General features: G+C 40.7%; 1 protein-coding gene across 1 annotated transcript in view; it reads right to left on the reverse strand.

Moving 5' to 3' along the window:
* Positions 1–1,308: 1,308 nt before the first annotated feature.
* The window catches only part of LOC139764293 (uncharacterized), a 182,700-nt gene continuing 159,207 nt past the window's right edge, over positions 1,309–24,801 (reverse strand). The window contains exons 5-6 of the mRNA XM_071690780.1: positions 11,709–11,963; positions 1,309–8,039 (exon numbers count right to left, since the gene is read on the reverse strand). Coding sequence (XP_071546881.1) covers positions 7,456–8,039; positions 11,709–11,963 — 839 coding nt within the window. The 3' untranslated portion in view covers positions 1,309–7,455. The remainder of the gene's footprint in view (positions 8,040–11,708; positions 11,964–24,801) is intronic.

Raw genomic sequence — 24,801 nt, forward strand, 5'->3', positions numbered from 1 at the left:
GTCCTGAGTGCGTAATTAAGCATGTGGAAGGAGACGTTGGTATGTGTTAGGGCAAAGTTAGGTTTGTTTAAAAGTACCATAGTCACGATGGTAGTGTGATTAAGCAAATCCATGGCCTTGAATGCAGTACACAGAGGAGGCTTAATATTATTGTTAGTGAAATATTTGAGGGCAGTAGTATGTGGCTGTGAGAAAGGATGATGTTAGAGAAGTACAGTAGTCACGAGAAGTATAATAGTCACAGCCTACAGTGGTTCAGGCACAAGAGTGACCAGGTTGTGTCTAAACTGGAGGGATAGATCAAGATGAATGGCGTGAAGAACACTTCGAGATATTGGGTTATGAACATTCAAGGGAGCAAGTGGCTTGCACGTGGTTAGAATAAATTGGGTTGATGTGTTGTATGTGTGTGTGTGTAGGTCGATGCAGTGTGCTGTCACTGGGTTGAACCATGGAAGAGAAAAGCATTGAAGGTAATCTAATGTGTGTGCAACTGGGACCATTATTTGTTTGTCCCTGATGCTGCCTTTATTAGGCTGAAAAGACACGTAAAGGAAGGAAAAAAGTTACATCTCCCACGTTTGTGAGGTTGTGTCAGGGACAAACAACAGCCTCTCAGTGGGCTGTAAGCAAAAGAGGCTGTTGTTTGTCCCTGACACAACCTCACAAACGTGGGAGATGCAACTTTTTTCCTCCCTTTATATGTCTTTTTAGCCTAATAAAGGCAGCATCAGGGACAAACAAATAATGGTCCCAGTTGCACACACATTAGATTACCTTCAATGCTTTTCTCTTCCATGGTACCTCCATATCCCACAACAATCGTACTCACTATCCTATGCTATCATCCCACCTTCCTGAATGTTCATTCCATCCTTCTTAGTCAACCCCTGGTTCCCTCTAGGACATCTCAATCTGTAGTCAGCCAATTAATCTCTAACAAATTTACGTTCAAACTGTCTTGCCTTCCACCTGCATATCATTGTCTTCTGCTCGCATATCTTTTCATTCTCCCTTGCACGTTTGAGTGTATTAGCCTCCCACTTCACTTATTCTTATCATAAAATTACTTTTCCTACTAATGTGAATGAAGACCTCCACACTGAGCCATTTGAGCACGATGACATTTCACTGAACACAAAGTGAATTGTACAAGACTGCTCACTTACCCCACAAAAGTCCTCCATGGTAGAAAATGCACACTAATTCCCCATACATCCTCAGGTTCTATCACCACACTTTTTTAAGTTCTCCATCTCATTCTGACTGGTCTTGCAGCTTGCAGAGAATTTTAAAGAAAGACCAAAATGTATTAATATCTTTGTTATTCCACAATAATACATCATTATGGTATACACGGTGCATAATAACTAAAATAAAATATGATTTCATAGCACTACCCTATTCAAACAGATAACTTTATCAAAACCCATATTATTATTAGAAATACCATTATAAAACGTAATATCACATTATACAGCCTCGACTGTAAAAATTACAGCTTTAACCGAGGAAAAGAACAGGAGGAGGAGATGGTTTTTACAAACGAGCAGGTTGACACAATTGCATTATGCTATTGCAAACAAATAGTACAACCTATTTTATTAGTTTACAATATTATCTTTCCTTAAATGAATTGCAAAACAATGAGAATTTACTTGCAACCTTGGAAGACGACAGGGAAGGAAAAATAATTTACCATTGGGGAAAAGTGCTCATTCTGTACAAAAAAATTCTCAATGTAATGTTTAAGATTTCATGCAACTCCCATTAACTAATTACTGCCCGAATCATTGCTCAGTCACTAGCATTGCTCCCCAAGTTATGTGATGGGCGTACATCTTTTTCCAAATAATAGTTTTTACCACTTTAAAAATATGAATTACAGCAAAACACTTCTTTATAAAATAACTAAAAACACTTGCACATGTATAAAAAAAAATTCAAATGTCACCCAGAAAACTGCATAATTATGGACATCCTTACTCTTTTAATTATCTATGTACCTTTATATGTGGAACTGCACCATAACTTATATTTTAAATAAAAGGGAAGCAAATCATATAATCACATGTAAGGCAAGAGTATTCTAAGTCTTTTCATAGCTTAACTGGCACCCTCACTGAAACTTAAAGAACATTTGAAGTACGTACACCATTTTCATATTTACAACTGTATAACCCTCGGACTACTTGTACAAATTTCCTCGTCAAAGTATGATCATCACTGGATGACAAAGATTACAATCTTAAGGAACTTCTTACTTTAAGGTAGTTTTTAATCCTACAACTGATGTAGTGTAGCAGGAAAATACACAATATACATACACAGGTTGTGCTTAGAGTTCCATCATTTTTTGCCGCTTCATTAAATAACCACAACTATTTGAAAAGTTCAGTGCCAGACTCTCAAACTTGGTAGCCAACTACAAGGTCATAACAGGCATCATGGTACGTACAAAAATAACAGCATTTGAAAAATTGAATAATCTTCCTCAAAGCCTAAGAGAATCCTATGGCTGACACCAGCAATTAGTACTTTACAAAATTTTATCAGATACATTTAAGTCCTGCTTACATGTATTAATATATAGATAAAAATATACCCATATGTCGGCAACTGAAGGCTGAAATCCTTATCTCATCTGCCTGTTCCTGATGCAATCTAAGGTGGGAAAAGAACCGCAGGTTTACAATGCCTATGGCCAGTATGTGATGTGAAGAAAGTTCATTATGTAGTGATACGTCATAGGTAACGAGCTGGGGAGGGTGTGCTGAAATGGTTAGGACACACGGAAGAGCATAAGAGCGCATGTGTAGAGGGTACAAGAAAACCGAACTGGAGAATAGAGAGAGATGTTTTGACTAAGAGTGAGAGCCTATTCATGAGATGTGATATACGGGGTTAAGTAAAGTGGGCAAGCAGACAATCGGAAAGGTCTGTGGGGCTTGGCTGTGGATAGCCAACTTAGATGGCCGGGGCACGAATCCCACTTGCCCAATGGTGAAGTTAAAATATTACCCGTGTATTTGCATATTGTAAGAGGGTATGAACAGGAGACTGGAAATACTACTCTCCTGTATTTTTTACTTTCCAAAATGAGGAAAGGAAGGATTTTTCCACTTAAGACCCAACCTTCTCTTCCTGATGCTACTTTACTAATGTGGGAGACTATGAAAGAAAATATAATAGGCACTATAAATATTTTTATATTGGGTGAATGGAAAATTACTGAATGCACTGATGAGTTCTACTGGTGGTGAGAGAAGAGGATAAATGGCTCTCAATAAATGTCATTCTGACTGTAGAATCTTTATGTACACGGTAGAGAGGAAAGTTGCTGACAGCCTTGGTGGCACACTAAAAAGAGACTCGAAAAACTAGCGACAGTTTGGGAGAGGGACGTGTGACAAGAAAGTTGGAAGTGAATGTGAATAATAGAACAGTAACGAGGTGCAACAGGGAGTGATGAGACGGGTTGGTCTAGTTTAAAAGGGGAATGCCAGTAGGAAGTAGTGTTTTGATACCTGGAAATGGATGAGGCAGCAGATGGAACTATGAAGGGCTGACGTGAGGGTGTGAAAAGGAGGCAAGTTTTGGGCCTAGAGCTGAATAGATTAGACATTTCGGATGTGAAATGCCCAATGTGTGATGAGGCACATTAATCATAGGACGAGAGTAGTGTAGTCTAAATGCAAGCTCTTGAACAAGGTGTGCTGAAGTGGTTCAGACATTGAATAAAGGACGGGCTAAAAGGATTCGTCAGAAATGAAGGAAACAAAGGTTGGGGAATACAAAGATTGACTGAAGAGGCCTTTAGGTTTTTAGGGCATGGACATGTAGGGAGGCGAGAGGGATCAAACAGCATGCTATGGGAAGTGGTCTGTGGGGCTTGGCTCTGTATGGTGGGTTATGGTTTTGTAGCATTATACACGACAACTAGTGTACATGTGTGCAAATAAGGCTGTAATCTCTGTTCTGGGCACTACCTTTGCTAAGAGGAGGCATAAAATTCACATACCAAATTGCATTTTCTCTCAACACAGGCAACATGGCCGAATGACTTACAATATACTTCACTAATAAGATTACATATAGGTTTTCGTAACATTTTTTTTTTCTAATTGTGTACAAACATAAAACTGGTCTAGCACTGTTACCCAAAAATGGTTACTCTGCCTCACAACTAATGACTGTTACGAGGGAAATATTATGGAAAACAGAATGGAAGCTGAAGCTGGGGTTAATTTCTGTATTACAGGAGGCTCGAATATTCCCTCTAGTCATCAGCAGTGGATAAGAGGATCAGAAATACTTCGGCAAGTTTTCCCAAAAGAAGAAAACCTATATGTGGAATACATACAATGGACACAGCTTCCACATACATCACTATTCATTAATTTTTTTCTTATTGACTAGTGTCAAGAGAGCAACATGGAAAACCCATCTTAAAAAAAAAAAAAAAACCTGTGACTATTAAGTTAAAGTTTACACAAATCTGCAAAGAGCACAAAAATATTCCTCGACCTTTGCGATCCAACACAAAATTTTGCCAAGATGAAATTCACTTATAGGTAAACATTCAGGTACATCTGTAACTGTAGTTACATCATCAAGTTAGCAAAATTTGCTCAAACCAAATGACTAAAGAATGGAGGAAAAAAGGATTTTTTTTGCCCTTGCTAATTTTACATCATGAAAAATTGATAGTGAAAAAGTTTCTTGAATAAATGTGTATAATATTGCAATTACCTTGAGAATAAACGCATGATCACAAATGTGAAGCTGTTGAAGAAGAAAAACTATACACACTGGACAACAGACTTGCTAGAACAGAATTACAGGTCCATGCCATTCCAACTGACTGGTGACACCCTAGACCAAGTTGTGCTGTGTTAGATGGTTTCTGCCATGCAAATCAGAAAAGATATGAAAACGAAAGTGATTAAAAACTGAAATTCTGGTCTGTGCAAATTTTGAACATAGGGTAGACAACTCAAAAACAAAAGTTAATACTTCATACACCACCTCCTTCTCAAACCATAAATAGCTCCTTATATTGCTTTCCATGCACTGCATATCACTTTTTCATGTAAATTAGTTTGTACATAAAAGAGAGCTATAAATTACTTTCAAATGAAAAGTAAAACCAAAATGTCTACCATTTCTTGCAAGTAGCGAATATGGCAGGCCACCTATCTAGAGGTCCAAGCTCAAAATTTTAAAATATATAAATTTCCTTTAACTACAAATTTTACCATCACTTTTCTCATTATAAGACTTCATGGACAGGCACCCTTTCGGCATAACTACTAGTCGTAAGGTTTTCCAACTACCCGATTTCAACCTCAAAGCAATATATGATGACTGGCTAACAAAAGCACCAAATATCGACACAAACTGAGAAAGATCAAAGCCTCTTCTACATACTGCTTGATGATGTCAAGGTGTACCAAGTTTATATACAAAGGCTAATTTTTTAATCTAGCCTTACACCGAGACCTGAGATATGCCCCTCAGTTAAGTAAATCCTTTATATTTATCTGAAATGTACATTGTCAAAATCCCCCCGCCCTTTTTTTTGTATTTTTGTTCCCCACAAAGTGTAATGGTAGGTAACCATTACACTTTGTGGGAACAAACTACCAGTTTTACTACTTTCCACATATGAAAATTGGATTGAGGTAAAAATAGGCTAGTAAAAGTAATTCCAGCAGGCGATACCCATTCTGCATCAATACTTCTGAAAAGGAGTAAACTAAAAACATGATCTCCCTAAACTCGTACAATAATTCATATCATCCGTAATTCAAAATGGGTGTACAAAGATTTTAAGTGTCATACCCTTGATCTCGTAACTTTACACTTTTTTTGCTGCTGCTTTTGACCAATTTTTATCAAGGTATCATGCCATGGCAAGCATGCATCCCAGCGACAGCTGTATGCACTCTATATATATATACATATTAAACAGAACCCAGTTCCTATTGCAGAAGTTCCAACTCCTGCATCTTTTAGCAATGTTATCAACAGGTCTTTTCTCTCACAAACTAAATTTTTAAGTACAAAGACCTATTCCAGTTGTGTATCTATCTATTTACATCTGATACACATTATTACAATTAACAAAATAAAGTATAAAAGACACGAAGTGTATTAACTATATTCCATTTTCTCTGACAAGATCCAATTATTTTTTAATACCACAGTGCTACATTTTAAATTAAAAAAGATACATAAAAATCATTTGATTCTGTTTATTGAAAAGTCACGCACAGAACCATAACATTCACACACCTTGTTTGTAACTTACATAGGATCTACTCTATGTATTACGTAAAAAATGTATATTTATATACTTAGCAGTAATGAATGTATGCAAAAGACACCAAAATATTGCCTTTAAATTGGTGTATGAATGTTATGCAACCTTGTGACAGCAATGTATTTTCACAGAAACTGGCAGATAAATGTTTTATCTGAGTATAACAGTTGCTGGTGAAATTTTACAGCAAAGATCATTTTAAAGGAAAATGTAAATCAGAAATCTTAGGTAACGATAGGATTCAAGGATATGGGCAAGTCTCCCACAGCTGACATTCAGACTTGGCATTAACCAGTTTATCTTAATCTGACAGCTTTGGTTATCACTGCTGCTTCCACTCAAATTATAGCAAAGGAAAGGATACTGAAAATGAATGTGGTGACCAAAAAACGACAATGTTGATAAACGAAACTGTAAAAATCATATTTCAGAGGTACTTCAATTTATAAACCTCCAACATGTAGTCTTAACAACACCAATCAATAGTTGTCAAAACTAACTAATTACGCTTTTAGTACAAAGTGATTATTTCTAAATCCAATATGGTTTAAGAGAACTAACAGCCTGCTGATTAATGCCACACACTGTCTGATAGTTGTATGAAGTTCAGTAAATGTTTGTATAGTTTGTATAATGGAGAATAAATCTGTAAAACACATAAATATTAATGTCCAAAATTAGGCCTCAAAGATTATAAGAAATAATACTATGTATTACGTGGGCAGTGAACAACTATTTTAAGCTTTTTCCATGAAATTTACACATAATGAATACCAATACACATTATCTTAACTAAACTTCATAAAGCTAAACCACTGACCTATTCTAGAATGATACGAGCCACAAGAGCAACGAGCAACTCCATCCACCTCAATACTGCACCTCAACCAAACTTGTCACAATTACCTGTCACTGCAAAAGGCAATTCTTCAGATAATTGTATTAAGGCAGCCTTCACTTTGATATGAGAATTTCATTTTTGCTTTATACATATGCGAACTCACAGTATCTATATTAACATGACTGATTCATCTGCTTTCTATGACGTGAGAGTATTTGTTCCAAATATTTTTCCAACACTAAAAACATTCTTTTTGTGGTTACTGGCGCCTGTCATTAACCATGTCTTGTCACTGCAGTTCTTCATCAGAAATAAGTTCAAAGTCTTCTTCCAACTCCAACGTAGATTGTTGGTGTTGGTCCTGTGACCTTGTCATTCTAGCAGGTGGCTGCTGCTGTCGTCTAGGTTGCTGCTGACTGGTCACAGCTATAGGTTGAGCACTGGCTGCAGATTGCCCTATCACAGAAGTTACTAAATTTTGCCCAAGGGCAGATAAAACATTACCTGCATTTTGAGCTATTACACTACCCATAAGCTGGCCTAAAGGGTCCATAGATAGTGCAGGACGCGGTTCATCTGGGACAGAACTTTGAGGGTGTCGAGCCTCTGGTCTTACGTGACTTCGCTCCTCAAATGTTAGCCCCTCAATGAAAGCATCCTCCTCATCACTACTATCCCCAAAATGAGAAGAGACAAACTCCATTTGGTAGCGGTCTCCTCCTGGTCCTTGCCTTTCTCGGCTAATTTCAGGTGCAGGATGAGGTAGTTCTGGTAGGTCCAAATCAGGGCCATCCAGATCCTCAACGCTATCATGGTCATATGAAGGGAAATCCTCTGGAAGCCCACTTGTAAAATATGCAGAACTACTTTCCTCTGGAAAAAAGGAAAAAAATATATATATGACCATGGAGGGTCCTAAAAAGTATCTTACCTACTTTATTTTTTTTTCAGTAACTAATGCGTGAAGAATCTTCCTTAAAACATTTTGACTATCCCACTCCAATCTTTATTGTGTCAAGCTCACTAGCATTGCCTGGTGCATTCACTGAAAACCTAAGAGGCTGATGCGGCTATCAGGAGGAAGAAAAGCAAGAAATAGCAGAGAAATGGGTCCATGACAAAAGCATGAGAGATAGAAAACTAATCAGCAAGTGTCCAAAGCATAAAAGTATCCAATGCAACTTTGAATCTTAGGCTCTTCTATGACTCTCAAACTTTTAATCAACTTGTAACTATTATGACCCCCCCCCTCCCCTCCCCACATAATTCCTCAATAAAATGTTCTTTACAATATTTATTACACGAGGCATAACTGCAACCACTTCCAGTGACTTTCTACATCTGCCGTACATAGATGCCTCTAGCACCCTGCCCTACAACTGTACATACTAGCTAGTTCTAACACCCTTGCCTTTCTCGGCTAATTTCAGGTGCAGGATGAGGAGGTTCTGGTAGGTCCACTTCAGGGCCATACTCTTGCACTCCAGTCCTACATCTGCAGTTCACACTATATGAATCTAGCACCCTGTTCTACACCTACTGTACTGAATAGATGGCTATATTACCATGATCTATATGTTCGTACAAGATGGCTCTAGCAAGCTGTCTGATATCTGCTGCACATGGTTCTAGCACACTGTCCTCCATCTATGGTATAAGAGATGGCTCTAGCACCCTGCCCTACATCTGCTATACATACTAGATAGCTCTATGGCCATGTCATACATCTGTGCATACTAGATGGCTCTAGTACCCCAGTCCTACGTCTGTACAAAACAGATGGCTCCATCACTCTGTCCTGTTTGCAGTAAATAATACAACATGGCTCTAGCACCCAGTCCTACAAAAAATTTACATACTAGATGTTCTAGGATCCTACCCTACATCTGCTCAACTAGATGGCTCCAGCCCCATGTCGTACAACTCCTGTAGAAACTAAATGGCTTGATCAACCAGCCGTACATCTTTTCAGACAAGATGGCTCTAGTACTGTCCTACATCTGCTGTACATAACACAAAGCTGCAGCATCCTGTCCCACATCTACTTTACAGACTAGAAGGCTCTAGCACCCAAACCTAGATCTGCAGTATATAGATGGTTCTAGCACCCTGTACACACTAAATGGCTTGGCCCTAGTGCCCTGTCCTCCATCTGCTGTACATACTAGATGGCTCTATCACCCTGTCCTACATCTGCTGTGCATAATAGATGGCTCTATCACCCTGACCTACATCTGCTGTATAAACTAGTTGGCTCTAGTACTCTATTGTAAATATGCTGTACATTTTTGATGGCTCTGGCATCTACTGTAAATACGAGAATACTCCAACATCCTGTGCCTGTACATACTAGATACCTCTACTGCCCCGTCCTACATCTGCTTTACATATTAGATGGTTCTAGCACTGTCCTACATCTGCTGTATACACTAGATAGCTCTAGTACCAAGTTCTACATCTACTAGGCAAACTAGATGGCTATATCGCCATTCTACATTGCCCACATCCACTAGACGGCTCTAACATCCTGCCCTAAATCTACTTTACATATGAGATGGCTCTAGCACCCTGTTCTACATCATCTTTACATACTAGATGACTGTAGCACCCCATTCTACATCTACTTTACATACTAGATGCCTGTTGCACCACTGTGCATCTGCTTTATATACTAGATGGCTCTATCGTCCTATCCTACATCTGTTGTACATACTGAATGGCTCTGGCACCTTATCCTATATTTACAGTACATACTAGATAGCTCTAGCATAGTCCTACAGTTTGGCATACAGACTAGATAGCTATAATACCCTGTTCTACACTCGGGTGTACATACGAGTTGGCCCTATCACTCTGTGCTCCTTCTCCTGTACTTGCTTGATGGCTCTAGCACCCTATAATGCACTTATGCTGTACTTACTAGATGTCTTTGGCACCCAGGTCTTCATCTGCTGTACTTACTAGATGGCCCCTAGCACCTAGTCCTACATTACTGTATTTACTAGATGGCTCTAGCACCCCAGTCCTACATCTACTGTATTTACACAATGGTTCTAGCACGCACCCTAGCATATATCTACATCCTCCTATTCCATTTTTTAATTAACCACAAACATTACATCAATATCAGTATGGATCATAGTCATATGCCAGTTGATTAGCAGAATGAAAGTATAAAGCTATGGGAAGAGAGAAGTGTCCAAACTACAAAGGTATAAAATTATCGAGTTTACTTCGCGAGTTGTATGGTTGAGAGGCATTAATTATTGATGGGAATGTGTAGAGGAGAGTGGATGTGTAGGAAATGATATGTTTGAATCGGTAATAAAAGGGTAATAGAGAGACAGGGTAATAAGAGTGTGGTTGACAGAGCTTAAGAGGGTGTGCTTAAATGGTTTGGACATATGGAGAGACAGGGTGAGGAGGCTGACAAAGTGGATATATATGTGTGAGAAGTGTAAAAGACAAGGAAAAGGGCATACCAAACAGAAGATTGAAGAAGATTTTTTGTGACTGGGGCTTGAAATTGCAGGAGGGTGAAAGGCATCCATGAGATAAGAGTGAATTGGAACAATGGTGCATACTTGGGGCAATGTACTGTCAATGGAATTAAGCAAGGTATATGAAGCAGCTATGGGAAACCATGGAAAGGTCTGTCTGTGGGGGCTGTGGTTTCAGTGCATTACACATGACAGCTAGAAGATGGATGTGTTCAAATGAAGCCTTTTTCCTTCTGTTCTTAGCACTACCTCCCGAAAGCAAAAATGGCAAACAAGTATGAACAAAAATTACAACAATGTGCATCAATCCTCCCAAAATTTTGACCTAAAATATAAAAGCAGACTGACAGCCGAGTATCTACTCAAATCATTGCAATGCAAGGTATCAGGATTTGGTATGATCTAATACCCATCCATCTACAATACCTTCCAGTATTTCGGGTCCTTTTTTCCTTTTTGGGTCCGATTTTATGAAGCTTGCTTGTTTCCACCAAAATCTAACCAACTTCGAAAGTTAACAGACCAATATAAATTAGCCAGATGCAGCAACCATTCTCTTTTTAGGACGGGATATTATAAAGGCCTCTTCCCCCATGTTTAGGAAAAATCTTCAAGTTCAATAAATTATTATCAATCTTCTTAGGGGCTCACAAATCCTAAAGGCAAACCTGATTCTAATGATAGAAAAAAGTGCTTTAATATTAGAAATGGCTCAAAGAGATACATCTTACATGCAAATTAAAGCAAGAACGACACACTTACCATGTTTAAAAAAGAAAAAAGTGCAACAGAAAATTAACGAAAAGCTTTTAATAACCAGCAATATCAAATATTTCCATTTCACCGCAAAATCTTTACTGAATAATTTTTTTTCGAGCAAATTAGTTGCCTGAGCAAGTAATATTTCAGCAAATTCCTTTGGCTGATGTTCACAGTTATAAATCATACCGAAAAAATGCAACCATGCCAGTTTATGATAATCAACTGCAGGCAGCCCAAGCAAATTGGTAGAGTCAAAAGAGATAAGACTTAAAATCCTCACCTCCAGTGGCAAGAGGCAGTGACAAACCACGGCTGAGTTCGGATCCTTCGCTGCTGCCTTTGCCCTTCTGTGACCTCTTCCTGACTTTGCTCTCCCGTGCCACGTCCTCCTGCACATGAGCCTCCTCTATGATCTGTTCCACTTCTGGAGGATCCTGGCTCATGAGAGGCACATCCAAAGCAGCCTGTGCTTCCAGTGACTGAAGCTCTGGCATAAACTCTGATATGTCACTGTCAAGGGACACACGTGAAGTATCTGGAAAGAAAAGTTACTTAGACACCCAAGTTTTTATTTACGTCAATTTCTTAACTGGACCATGAAAATTTCATTTCATACTAATGCTGACCTGTAAAAGGCACTTAAGATGTGAATATTAGGCCCCTTAATTATGTATAAAATTATTAGCCTTTGATATGTGAATAAAGGCCTTACAATACATTATAACTGGACTGTCGTTTAATAATGGGCCTTGCAGTTATCAATACAGAGCCCTTAAGATGAAAGTACTAAACATTTCATATATGAATAATAAATTCTATATTACTTTACCTCTGACACCAGTTCCCTCTGGGACCTCCCAAATATGTGGTGGCCACAGCCTCCCTTGCATACACCATGCCACACATTCTTCCGACAGTTCTCTCCCTCCAGTACTCTTCCACTCTATTTCACCATGTTAAAGGTGATGCTCCTCTCACACTAACCTCTTTAATTGTACTGTCATATGCTCTCCATGTAAACTCCACATATTGCATTCTCTCCACATGCCCAAACCTTCTCAAACTATCATGTTTTGCCCACTCTACCACCCCACAATTCATTCCCTTTGCATTCCTTGCCATACCATACATCTCACGAAAATCCAAATTTTTTCATTTCATCTATTGAAATTTCATATCCACAATCTAGATTCTTGACCTCTGTGACTCATTCCATGTCCACGTCAGGGTTGGGAGGACTATGCTGTCCGTTAACCCTTTCTTCACTTTCATACTTACACTTCTATCCTTCATTCTTATAATACAGGATTTATTGAACCTTCTGCCCCTTACTGCTCTCTCCTTATTTATCCTATCATCAAATTTACCCAAGATAGCTCCTAAATACTTAAATTCTCTCACCTCTTCCAGTCTTTCCACCCCAACATTTTAACATTGTTTAGTACAGCTTGTTCTTTCACTCTGCAGGGCTTTGCAAAATCTATTATTTCATCGTATTTCCTTTCAAACACCATTACTTTACTCTTACTCACATTTGCCATCAATCACTTATATTTACGCACATAAAACATGCTTACAACCTTCTGCTACTCCTCTTCACTCTTAGCATACAACACAGTATCACCTGCAAACAGGCTTGTCATAAGCCAGGAAAACTCGCCACCACATTTCACTATTTTGACTTTCACGTCTTATCACAGTGACATCACTCAGCCCTGCCTCAAACTCGCACATACACCAAAACTTTTGCTTAACTCTCCACCCACTCCTACACATGAACTTGTTACTCTATACAAGGCTTTCACTCCATCATATAGTTGTCTCCCTACCCTCTCTATCCTTAACAAATCGTGTAAAGCATGTCACTTGACTTCGTCATATGCTCTGTCCAGATCCAGCCACATACAGCTTCTTACCTTTGGCTAGATACTTTTCCAATCATTTTCACCACAACAACCTGATCCACATATCTCCTACCTTTCTTAAAATCTCCAATTATCCTCACTTATTCTGCATTTAGTCACCTCCATCACTCATACGTTGCAACCTTTTCCTCCCATCCTCCATACCCAAGCATATATCAACTGCTACCTCACCTTCTCCCACACTCATCAGTTCTTCAAAATATTCTGTCATCTCCTCCTTTTGGTTCAGCAGCACTAACACCAACATTTCCACTCTTACATCCACCCTTTCCTTTTTCACCTCCTTTCTGTAAAATTTCATATTTTCCACAATTTTCATTCACTTCTCCTCCAAAACCTTCACCTACTCTCTTGTAGCTTCTTAACATTCTGTTTACACATCTTACATTCTTCCCTCATCCTCTGCTGAAGAACCACTGGTACATCCCTTTCGAGCAATCTACCATGTGAATTTTCTTCTTGTCCACAGGTTTTGTAATATCATCCATACATTCCCCTTTTTGTTCTTAATCCCTTCTCTTCCACAGCACTTCAAGTCTCATCTGTCACCAAGCACTTCCCCTTTTATCCTTAAATCTCACAACCATATAACCAACTCCTGATACTAAAACCTTTATCAGTCTTTCTCTGAACACTTTAAACACATCACACATGACTGTATCCCTACATTTACTGCACTTTAATCTACTTTCTTTTTTTATTATCATTATTATACTTGGTTGCCATTTCCTGCCTCAGCGAGGTAGCACCCGGAAACAGATGAAGAAGGACCCATCCAATCATATATACATATATATACATACATGTACATTTATTTTTACTTTATTATACTCTGTTGCTGTCTCCCACGTTAGTGAGGTAGTGCAAGGAAACAGACAAAAGAATGGCCCAACCCACCCACATAAACATGTATATACATACACATCCACACACGCACATATACATACCTATACATTTCAACATACACATACACAGACATATACACACATGTACATAATCCATACTTGCTGCCTTGACTCATTCCTGTCGCCACCCCGCCACACATGAAATGACAACCCCCTTCCCCCTGCACGCGCGCGAGGTAGTGCTAGGAAAAGACAACAAAGGCCACATTCGTTCACACTCAGTCTCTAGCTGTCATGTATAATGTACCGAAACCACAGCTCCCTTTCCACATCCAGGCCCACAAAACTTTCCATGGTTTAAGCCAGACGCTTCACATGCCCTGGTTCAATCCAATGACAGTGCGTCGACCCCAGTATACCACATCATTCCAATTCACTCTATTCCTTGCACACCTTTCACCCTCCTACATGTTCAGGCACCGTTCACTCAAATTCTTTTTCACTCCATACTTCCACCTCCAAATTGGTCTCCCACTTCTTGTTCCCTCCACTTCAGACACATATATCCTCTTTGTCAATCTTTCCTCACTCATTCTCTCCATGTGACCAAACCATTTCAAAACACCCTCTTCTACTCTCTCAACCACACTCTTTTTACCACCACACATCTCTCTTACCCTTTCATTACTTACTCGATCAAACCACCTCACACCACATACTGTCCTCAAACATCTTATTTCCAACACATTCATCCTACTCCGCACAACCCGGCCTATAGCCCATGCTATAACATTGTTGGAGCCACTATTCCTTCAAACATACCTATTTTTGTTTTCCGAGATAATGTTCTCTCCTTCCACACATTTTTCAACGCTCCCAGAACCTTCGCCCCCACCCTGTGACTCACTTCCGCTTCCATGGTTCCACCATCCACTGCTAAATCCACTCCCAGATATCTAAAACACTCCATTTCCTCCAGTTTTTCTCCATTCAAACTTACCTCCAAATTGACTTGTCCCTCAACCCTACTGAACCTAATGACCTTGCTTTTATTCTTCTTTCACACACTTTACCAAACTCAGTCACCAGCCTCTGCAGTTGCTCACATGAATCAGCCACCGGCGCTGAATCATCAGCGAACAACAACTGACTCACTTCCCAAGCCCTCTCATTCACAACAGACTGCATACTTGCCCCTCTTCCCAAAACTCTTACATTCACCTCCATAACAACCCCATCCATAAACAAATTAAACAACCCTTGCCGAAAACCAACATTCACTGTGAACCAATCACTTTCCTCTCTTCCTACTCGTAAACATGCCTTAAATCCTCAATAAAAAGTTTTCACTGCTTCTAGCAACTTGCCTCCCACACCATATACTCATAATACCTTCCATAAAGCATCTCTATCAACTCTATCATATGCCTTCTCCAGATCTATAAATGTTACAGACAAATCCATTTGTTTTTCTAAGAATTTCTCACATACATTCTTCAAAGCAAACACATGATCCACACATCCTCTACCTCTTCTGAAACCACACTGCTCTTCCCCAACCTGATGCTCTGCACATGCCTTCACCCTCTCAATCAATACCCTTCCATATAATTTCCCAGGAATGCTCAACACACTTTTATGTTATTCATTTTGCTTTGTCGCTGTCTCCCGCGTCAGCGTAGTAGCGCAAGGAAACAGACGAAAGAATGGCCCAACCCACCCACATACACATGTATATACATACACATCCACACACACAAATATGCATACCCATACATCTCAATGTATACATATATATACTCACACAGACATATACATATATACACATGTACATAATTCATAGTCTGCCTTTATTCATTCCCATTGCCACCTCGCCACACATGAAATAACAACCCCCTTCCCCCTCATGTGTGCGAGGTAGCGCTAGGAAAAGACAACAAAGGCCCCATTCGTTCACACTCAGTCTCTCGCTGTCATGTAATAATGCACCGAAACCACAGCTCCCTTTCCACATCCAGGCCCCACACAACTTTCCATGGTTTACCCCAGACGCTTCACATGCCCTGGTTCAATCCACTGACAGCACGTCAACCCCGATATACCACATCGTTCCAATTCACTCTATTCCTTGCACGCCTTTCACCCTCCTGCATATTCGGGCCCCGATCACTCAAAATCTTTTTCACTCCATCTTTCCACCTCCAATTTGGTCTCCCACTTCTACTCGTTCCCTCCACCTCTGACACATATATATCCTCTTTGTCAATCTTTCCTCACTCATTCTCTCCATGTGACCAAACCATTTCAAAACATGCTCTTCTGCTCTCTTAACCACACTCTTTTTATTACCACACATCTCTCTTACCCTATTATTGCTTACTCACTCAAACCACGTCACACCACACATTGTCCTCAAACATCTCATTTCCAGCACATTCACCCTCCTGCGCACAACTCTATCCATAGCCCACGCCTCGCAACCATACAGCATTGTTGGAACCACTATTCCTTCAAACATACCCATTTTTGCTTTCCGAGATAATGTTCTTGACTTCCACACATTCTTCAACGCTCCCAGAATTTTCGCCCCCTCCCCCACCCTATGATTCACTTCCGCTTCCATGGTTCCATCCGCTGCCAAATCCACTCCCAGATATCTAAAACATTTCACTTCCTCCAGTTTTTCTCCATTCAAACTTACCTCCCAATTGACTTGACCCTCAACCCTACTGTACCTAATAACCTTGCTCTTATTCACATTTACTCTCAACTTTCTTCATTCACACACTTTACCAAACTCAGTCACCAGCTTCTGCAGTTTCTCACGTGAATCAGCCACCAGCGCTGTATCATCAGCGAACAACAACTGACTCACTTCCCAAACTCTCTCATCCACAACAGACTGCATACTTGCCCCTCTTTCCAAAACTCCTCCATTCACCTCCCTAACAACCCCATCCATAAACAAATTAAATAACCATGGAGACATCACACACCCCTGCTGCAAACCTACATTCACTGAGAACCAATCACTTTCCTCTCTTCCTACACGTACACATGCTTTACATCCTCGATAAAAATTTTTCACTGCTTCTAACAACTTGCCTCCTGCACCATATATTCTTAATTCCTTCCACAGAGCATCTCAATCAACTCTATCATATGCCTTCTCCAGATCCATAAATGCTACAACTCCATTTGCTTTTCTAAGTATTTCTCACATACATTCTTCAAAGCAAACACCTGACCCACCTCTTCCCCAATCTGATGCTCTGTACATGCCTTCACCCTCTCAATCAATACCCTCTTATATAATTTCCCAAGAATACTCAACAAACTTATACCTCTGTAATTTGAGCACTCACCTTTGTCCCCTCTGCCTTTGTACAATGGCACTATGCAAGCATTCCGCCAATCCTCAGGCACCTCACCATGAATCATACATACAGTAAATAACCTTACCAACCAGTCAACAATTCAGTCACACCCTTTTTTAATAAATTCCACTGCAATACCATCCAAACCCACTGCCTTGCTAGCTTTCATCTTCCGCAAAGCTTTTACTACCTCTTTTCTGTTTACCAAATCATCTTCCCTAACTCTCTTACTTTGCACACCACCTCGACCAAAACACCCTATATCTGCCACTCTATCATCAAACACATTCAACAAACCTTCAAAATACTCACTCCATCTCCTTCTCACATCACCACTACTTATATCTCTGTATTTTGAACACTCACCTTTATCCCCTTTGCCTTTGTACAATGGCACTAGGCATGCATTCCGCCAATCCTCAGGCACCTCACCATGAGCCATACATACACTGAATATCCTCGCCAGCCAGTCAACAACACAGTCACCCCCTTTTTTAATAAATTCCACTGCATTACCATCCAAACCCGCCGCCTTGCTGGCTTTCATCTTCCTCAAAGCTTTCACTACCTCTTCTCTGTTTACCAAATCATTCTCCCTGACCCTCTCACTTCGCACACCACCTCAACCAAAACACCCTATATCTGCCACTCTATCATCTAACACATTCAACAAACCTTCAAAATACTCACTCCATCTCCTTCTCACACCACCACTACTCGTTATCACCTCCCCATTAGCCCCCTTCACCGATGTTCATATTTGTTCTCTTGTCTTATGCACTTTATTAAACTCCTTCCAAAACATCTTTTTATTCTCCCTAAAATTTAATGATACTCTCTCACCCTAACTCTCATTTGCCCTCTTTTTCACCTCTTGCACCTTTCTCTTGACCTCCCAGTCATTTGCACTATTTCCCTGCAAAAATCGTCCAAATGCCTCTCTCTTCTCTTTCACTCATAATCTTACTTCTTCATCCCACCACTCACTACACTTTCTAATCTGCCCACCTCCCACGCTTCTCATGCCACAAGCATCTTTTGCGCAAGCCATCACTGCTTCCCTAAATACATCCCACTCCTCCCCCACTCCCCTTACATCCTTTCCTCTCACCTTTTACCATTCTGCATCCCTGGGGATAGGGGAGAAAGATCACTTCCCATGCATTCCCCGTGTGTTGAAGGCAACTAAAGGGGACAGGAGCAGGGGGCTAGAAACCCTCCCCTCCAGGTATACTTACTTTCTAAAAGGGGAAACAGAAGGAGTCATGAGGGGAGTGCTCATCCTCCTTGAAGGCTGAGATTGGGGTGTCTAAATGTGTGTGGATGTAACCAAGATGAGAAAAAAGGATAGACAGGTAGCATGTTTGAGGAAAGGAACCTGGATGTTTTGGCTCTGAGTGAAACGAAGCTCAAGGGTAAAGGGTTTGGGAATGTTTTGAGAGTAAAGCCAAGGGTTGGTGAGAGGACTAGAGCAAAGGAAGGAATAGCACTACTCCTGAAACAGGAGTTGTGGGAATATGTGATAGAGTGTAAGAAAGTAAACTCTAAATTGATATGGGTTAAACTGAAAGTGGATGGAGAGAGATGGGTGATCATTGGTGCCTATGCACCTGGGCATGATAAGAAATCATGAGAGGCAAGTGTTTTGGGAGCAGCTGACTGAGTGCATTAGCAGTTTTGATGCACGAGACCGAGTTATAGTGATGGGTGATTTGAATGCATAGGTGAGTAATGCAGCAGTTGGGGGAATAATTGGTGTACAGTGTTCAGTGTTGTAAATGGAAATGGTGAAGAGCTTGTAGATTTGTGAGCTGAAAAAGGACTGGTGATTAGGAATACCTGGTTTAAAAAGAGGGATATACATAAGTATACGTACGTAAGTAGGAGAGAGGGCCAGAGAGCGTTACTGGATTACATGTTGATAGGCACATGAAAGAGAGACTTTAGGATGTTAATGTGCTGAGAGGTGCAACTGGAGTAATGTCTGATCATTATCTTGTGGAAGAGAAGGTGAAGATTTGTAGAGGTTTTCAGAAGAGAGAGAATACTGGGGTGAAGAGAGTCGTGAGAGTAAGTGAGCTTGGGAAGGAGACTTGTGTGAGGAAGTACACACACATATACAAACATATACATACATATATCCCCTGGGGATAGGGGAGAAAGAACACCCCACATGCATTCCTCATATGTCGTAGAAGGCGACTAAAGGGGACGGGAGCAGAGGGCTAGAAACCCTCCCCTCCTTGTATTTTAACTTTCTAAAAGGGGAAACTGAAGAAGGAGTCACGCGGGGAGTGCTCATCTTCCTCGAAGGCTCAGATTGGGGTGTCTAAATGTGTGTGGATGTAACCAAGATGAGAAAAAAGGTGAGATAGGTAGTATGTTTGAGGAAAGGAACCTGGATGTTTTGGCTCTGAGTGAAACAAAGTTCAAGGGTAAAGGGGAAGAGTGGTTTGGGAATGTCTTGGGAGTAAAGTCAGGGGTTAGTGAGAGGACAAGAGCAAGGGAAGGAGTAGCACTACTCCTGAAACAGGAGTGGTGGGAGTATGTGATAGAGTGTAAGAAAGTAAACTCTAGATTAATATGGGTAAAACTGAAAGTGGATGGAGAGACATGGGTGATTATTGGTGCATATGCACCTAGGCATGAGAAGAAAGATCATGAGAGGCAAGTGTTTTGGGAGCAGCTGAGTGAATGTGTCAGTAGTTTTGATGCACAAGACCGGGTTATAGTGATGGGTGATTTGAATGCAAAGGTGAGTAATGTGGTAGTTGAGGGAATAATTGGTGTACATGGGGTGTTCAGTGTTGTAAATGGAAATGGTGAAGAGCTTGTAGATTTATGTGCTGAAAAAGGGCTGGTGATTGGGAATACCTGGTTTAAAAAGAAGAGATATACATAAGTATATGTATGTAAGTAGGAAAGATGGCCAGAGAGCATTATTGGATTACGTGTTAACTGATAGGCACACGAAAGAGAGACTTTTGGATGTTAATGTGCTGAGAGGTGCAACTGGAGGGACGTCTGATCATTATCTTGTGGAGGTGAAGGTGAAGATTTGTAGAGGTTTTCAGAAAAGAAGTGAGAATGTTGGGGTGAAAAGAGTGGTGAGAGTAAGTGAGCTTGGGAAGGAGACTTGTGTGAGGAAGTACCAGGAGAGACTGAGTACAGAATGGAAAAAGGTGAGAACAAAGGATGTAAGGGGAGTGGGGGAGGAATGGGATGTATTTAGGGAAGCAATGATGGCTTGTGCAAAAGATGCTTGTGGCATGAGAAGTGTGGGAGGTGGGCAGATTAGAAAGGGTAGTGAGTAGTGGGATGAAGAAGTAATGCTTATTAGTGAAAGAGAGGAGAGAGGCATTTGGACAATTTTTGCAGGGAAATAATGCAAATGAGTGGGAGATGTATAAAAGAAAGAGGCAGGAGGTCAAGAGAAAGGTGCAAGAGGTGAAAAAGAGGGCAAATGAGAGTTGGGGTGAGAGAGTATCATTAAATTTTCGGGAGAATGAAAAGATGTTTTGGAAGGAGGTAAATAAAGTGTGTAAGACAAGGGAACAAATGGGAACTTCAGTGAAGGGGGCTAATGGGGAGGTGATAACAAGTAGTGGTGATGTGAGGAGATGGAGTGAGTATTTTGAAGGTTTGTTGAATGTGTTTGATGATAGGGTAAATGTTTTGCAGAAGATGAAAGCCGGCAAGGCAGCGGGTTTGGATGGTATTGCAGTGGAATTTATTAAAAAAGGGGGTGAGTGTATTGTTGACTGGTTGGTAAGGTTATTTAATGTATGTATGACTCATGGTGAGGTGCCTGAGGATTGGCAAAATGCTTGCATAGTGCCATTGTACAAAGGCAAAGGGGACAAAGGTGAGTGCTCAAATTACAGAGGTATAAGTTTGTTGAGTATTCCTGGGAAATTATATGAGAGGGTGAAGGCATGTATAGAGCATCAGATTGGGGAAGAGCAGTGTGGTTTCAGAAGTGGTAGAGGATGTGTGGATCAGGTGTTTGCTTTGAAGAATGTATGTGAGAAATACTTAGAAAAGCAAATGGAGTTGTATGTAGCATTTACGGATCTGGAGAAGGCATATGATACAGCTGACAGATATGCTCTGTGGAAGGTATTAAGAATATATGTAGTGAGAGGCAAGTTGTTAGAAGCAGTGAAAAGTTTTTATCAAGGATGTAAGGCATGTGTACGTGTAGGAAGAGAGGAAAGTGATTGGTTCTCAGTGAATATAGGTTTGCGGCAGGGGTGTGTGATTTCTCCATGGTTGTGTAATTTGTTTATGGATGGGGTTGTTAGGGAGGTGAAAGCAAGAGTTTTGGGAAGAGGGGCAAGTATGCAGTCTGTTGTGGATGAAAGAGCTTGGGAAGTGAGTCAGTTGTTTGCTGACAATACAGCGCTGGTGGCTGATTCATGTGAGAAACTGCAGAAGCTGGTGACTGAGTTTGGTTAAGTGTGTGAAAGAAGAAAGCCTAGAGTAAATGTGAATAAGAGCAAGGTCATTGCGTACAGTAGGGTTGAGGGACAAGTCAACTGGGAGGTAAGTTTGAATGGAGAAAAACTGGAGGAAGTGAAGCGTTTTAGATATCTGGGAGTGGATTTGGCAGCGGAAGGAACCATGGAAGCGGAAGTGAATCATAGGGTGGAGGAGGGGGCGAAAGTTCTGGGAGCGTTGAAGAATGTATGGAAGTCGAGAACATTATCTCGGAAAGCAAAAATGGTTATGTTTGAAGGAATATTAGTTCCAACAATGTTATATGGTTGCGAGGCGTGGGCTATAGATAAGAGTTGTGCGGAGGAGGGTGGATGTGCTGGAAATGAGATGTTTGAGGACAATATTTGGTGTGAGGTGGTTTGATCGAGTAAGTAATAATAGGGTTAGAGAGATGTGTGGTAATTAAAAGAATTTGGTTGAGAGAGCAAAAGAGGGTGTTTTGAAATGGTTTGGTCACATGGAGAGAATGAGTGAGGAAATATTGACAAAGAGGATATATGTGTCAGAGGTGGAGGGAACGAGGAGAAGTGGGAGACCAAATTGGAGGTGGAAAGATGGAGTGAAAAAGATTTTGAATGATCGGGGCCTGAACATGCAGGAGGGTGAAAGGCGTTCAAGGATTAGAGTAAATTGGAACGATGTGGTATACCAGGGTTGACATGCTGCCAATGGATTGAACCAGGGCATGTGAAGTGTCTGGGGTAAACCATGGAAAGTTCTGTGGGGCGTGGATGTGGAAAGGGAGCTGTGGTTTCGGTGCATTATTACATGACAGCTAGAGACTGAGTGTGAATGAATGTGGCCTTTGTTGTCTTTTCCTAGCGCTGCCTCGCGCACATGAGGGGGGAGGGGGTTGTTATTTCATGTGTGGCAGGGTGGTGATGGGAATGAATAAAGGCAAACAGTAAGAACTATGTACATGTGTATATATGTATATGTCTGTATATTTGCATGTGTGGACGTGTATGTATATACATGTGTATGTGGGTGGGTTGGGCCATTCTTTCGTCTGTTTCCTTGTGTTACCTCGCTAACGCAGGAGACAGCGACAAAGCAAAATAAAAAAAATAAATACATTTCAACATTTACATTCTATTCATTATACTTAATCGCCGTCTCCCACGTTAGCGAGGAAGCACAAGGAAACAGACAAAAGAATGGCCCAAACCACCCACATACACATGTATATACATAAACACCCACATGCACACATATATATACCTATACATTTCAATGTATACATACACATAAATATATTGACATTCTTATGAGTCCAAAATTGTGATCCTTTCCATACATATATACACATGTACATATTCATACTTGCTGCCTTCATCCATTCCTGTTGTCATCCCGCCACACATGAAATAGCAGCTTCCCCCTGGGAAAGGCAGTGCTAAGAAAAGACAAAAAAGGCCACATTCGTTCACAAACAGTCTCTAGCTGTCATGTGTAATGCACCGAACCCACAGCTCCCTTTCCACATCCAGGCCCTACAAAACTTTCCATGGTTTACCCCAGACACTTCATATGTCCAGGTTCAATCCAATGACAGCATGTCCACCCCAGTACACATCATTCAAATTCACTCTATTCCTTGCAAACCTTTCACCCTCATGTGTGTTTAGGCCCCGATCTCAAAATCTTTTTCACTCCATCCTCCCACCTCCAATTTGGTCTCCTGCTTCTCCTCATTCCCTCCACCTCTGACACATATATTATCTTTGTCAATATTTCCTCACTCATTCTCTCCATGTGACCAAACCATTTCAACACACCCTCTTCTGCTCTCTCAACCAAACTCTTTTTATTACCACAAATCTCTCTTACCCTTTCATCACTTACTCGATCAAACCACGTCACACCACATATTGTCCTCAAACATTTCATTTCCAACACATCCACCCTCCTCTGCACATCTCTATCTATAGCCCATGCCTCACAATCATATAACATTGTTGGAACCACTATTCCTTCAAACATACCCATTTTTGCTCTCCCAGATAACGTTCTCGCCTTCCACACATTCTTCAATCCTCCCAGAACCTTCAGCCCCTCCCCTACCCTGTGACTCACTTCTGCTTCCATTGTTCCATCCACTGCTAAATCCACTCCCAAATATCTAAAACACTTCATTGCCTCCAGTTTTTCTCCATTCAAACTTACCTCCCAATTAACTTGTCCCTTAACCCTACTGATCCTAATAACCTTGCTCTTATTTACGTTTACTCTCAGCTTTCTTCTTTCACACACTTTACCAAAATGAGTTACCAACTTCTGCAGTTTCTCACCCAAATCAGCCATCAGCGCTGTATCATCCGCAAACAACAAGTGACTCACTTCCCAAGCCCTCTCATCCAGAACAGGCTGCATACTTGCCCCTCTCTCCAGAACTCTTGCATTCACCTCCCAAACAATCCGATCCATAAACATATTAAGCAACTATGGAGACATCACGCACCCCTGCCACAACCCGACATTCACTGGGAACCAGTCAGTTTCCTCTTTTCCTACTCATACACATGCCCTACATCCTTGGTCAAAACTTTTCATTGCTTCTAGTAACTCAGCTCCCATACCATATACTCTTAATACCTTCCACAAAGCATCTCCATCAACCCTACCATATACAGACATAGACATAAACACATATACATATCCATACTTGCCTTCATTCATTCCTGTTGCCACCCTGCCACACATAAAATAGCATCCCACCAGTGAGG

Source organism: Panulirus ornatus, chromosome 49, assembly GCF_036320965.1.
Source record: "Panulirus ornatus isolate Po-2019 chromosome 49, ASM3632096v1, whole genome shotgun sequence".
Taxonomy (NCBI): Eukaryota; Metazoa; Arthropoda; class Malacostraca; order Decapoda; family Palinuridae; genus Panulirus; species Panulirus ornatus.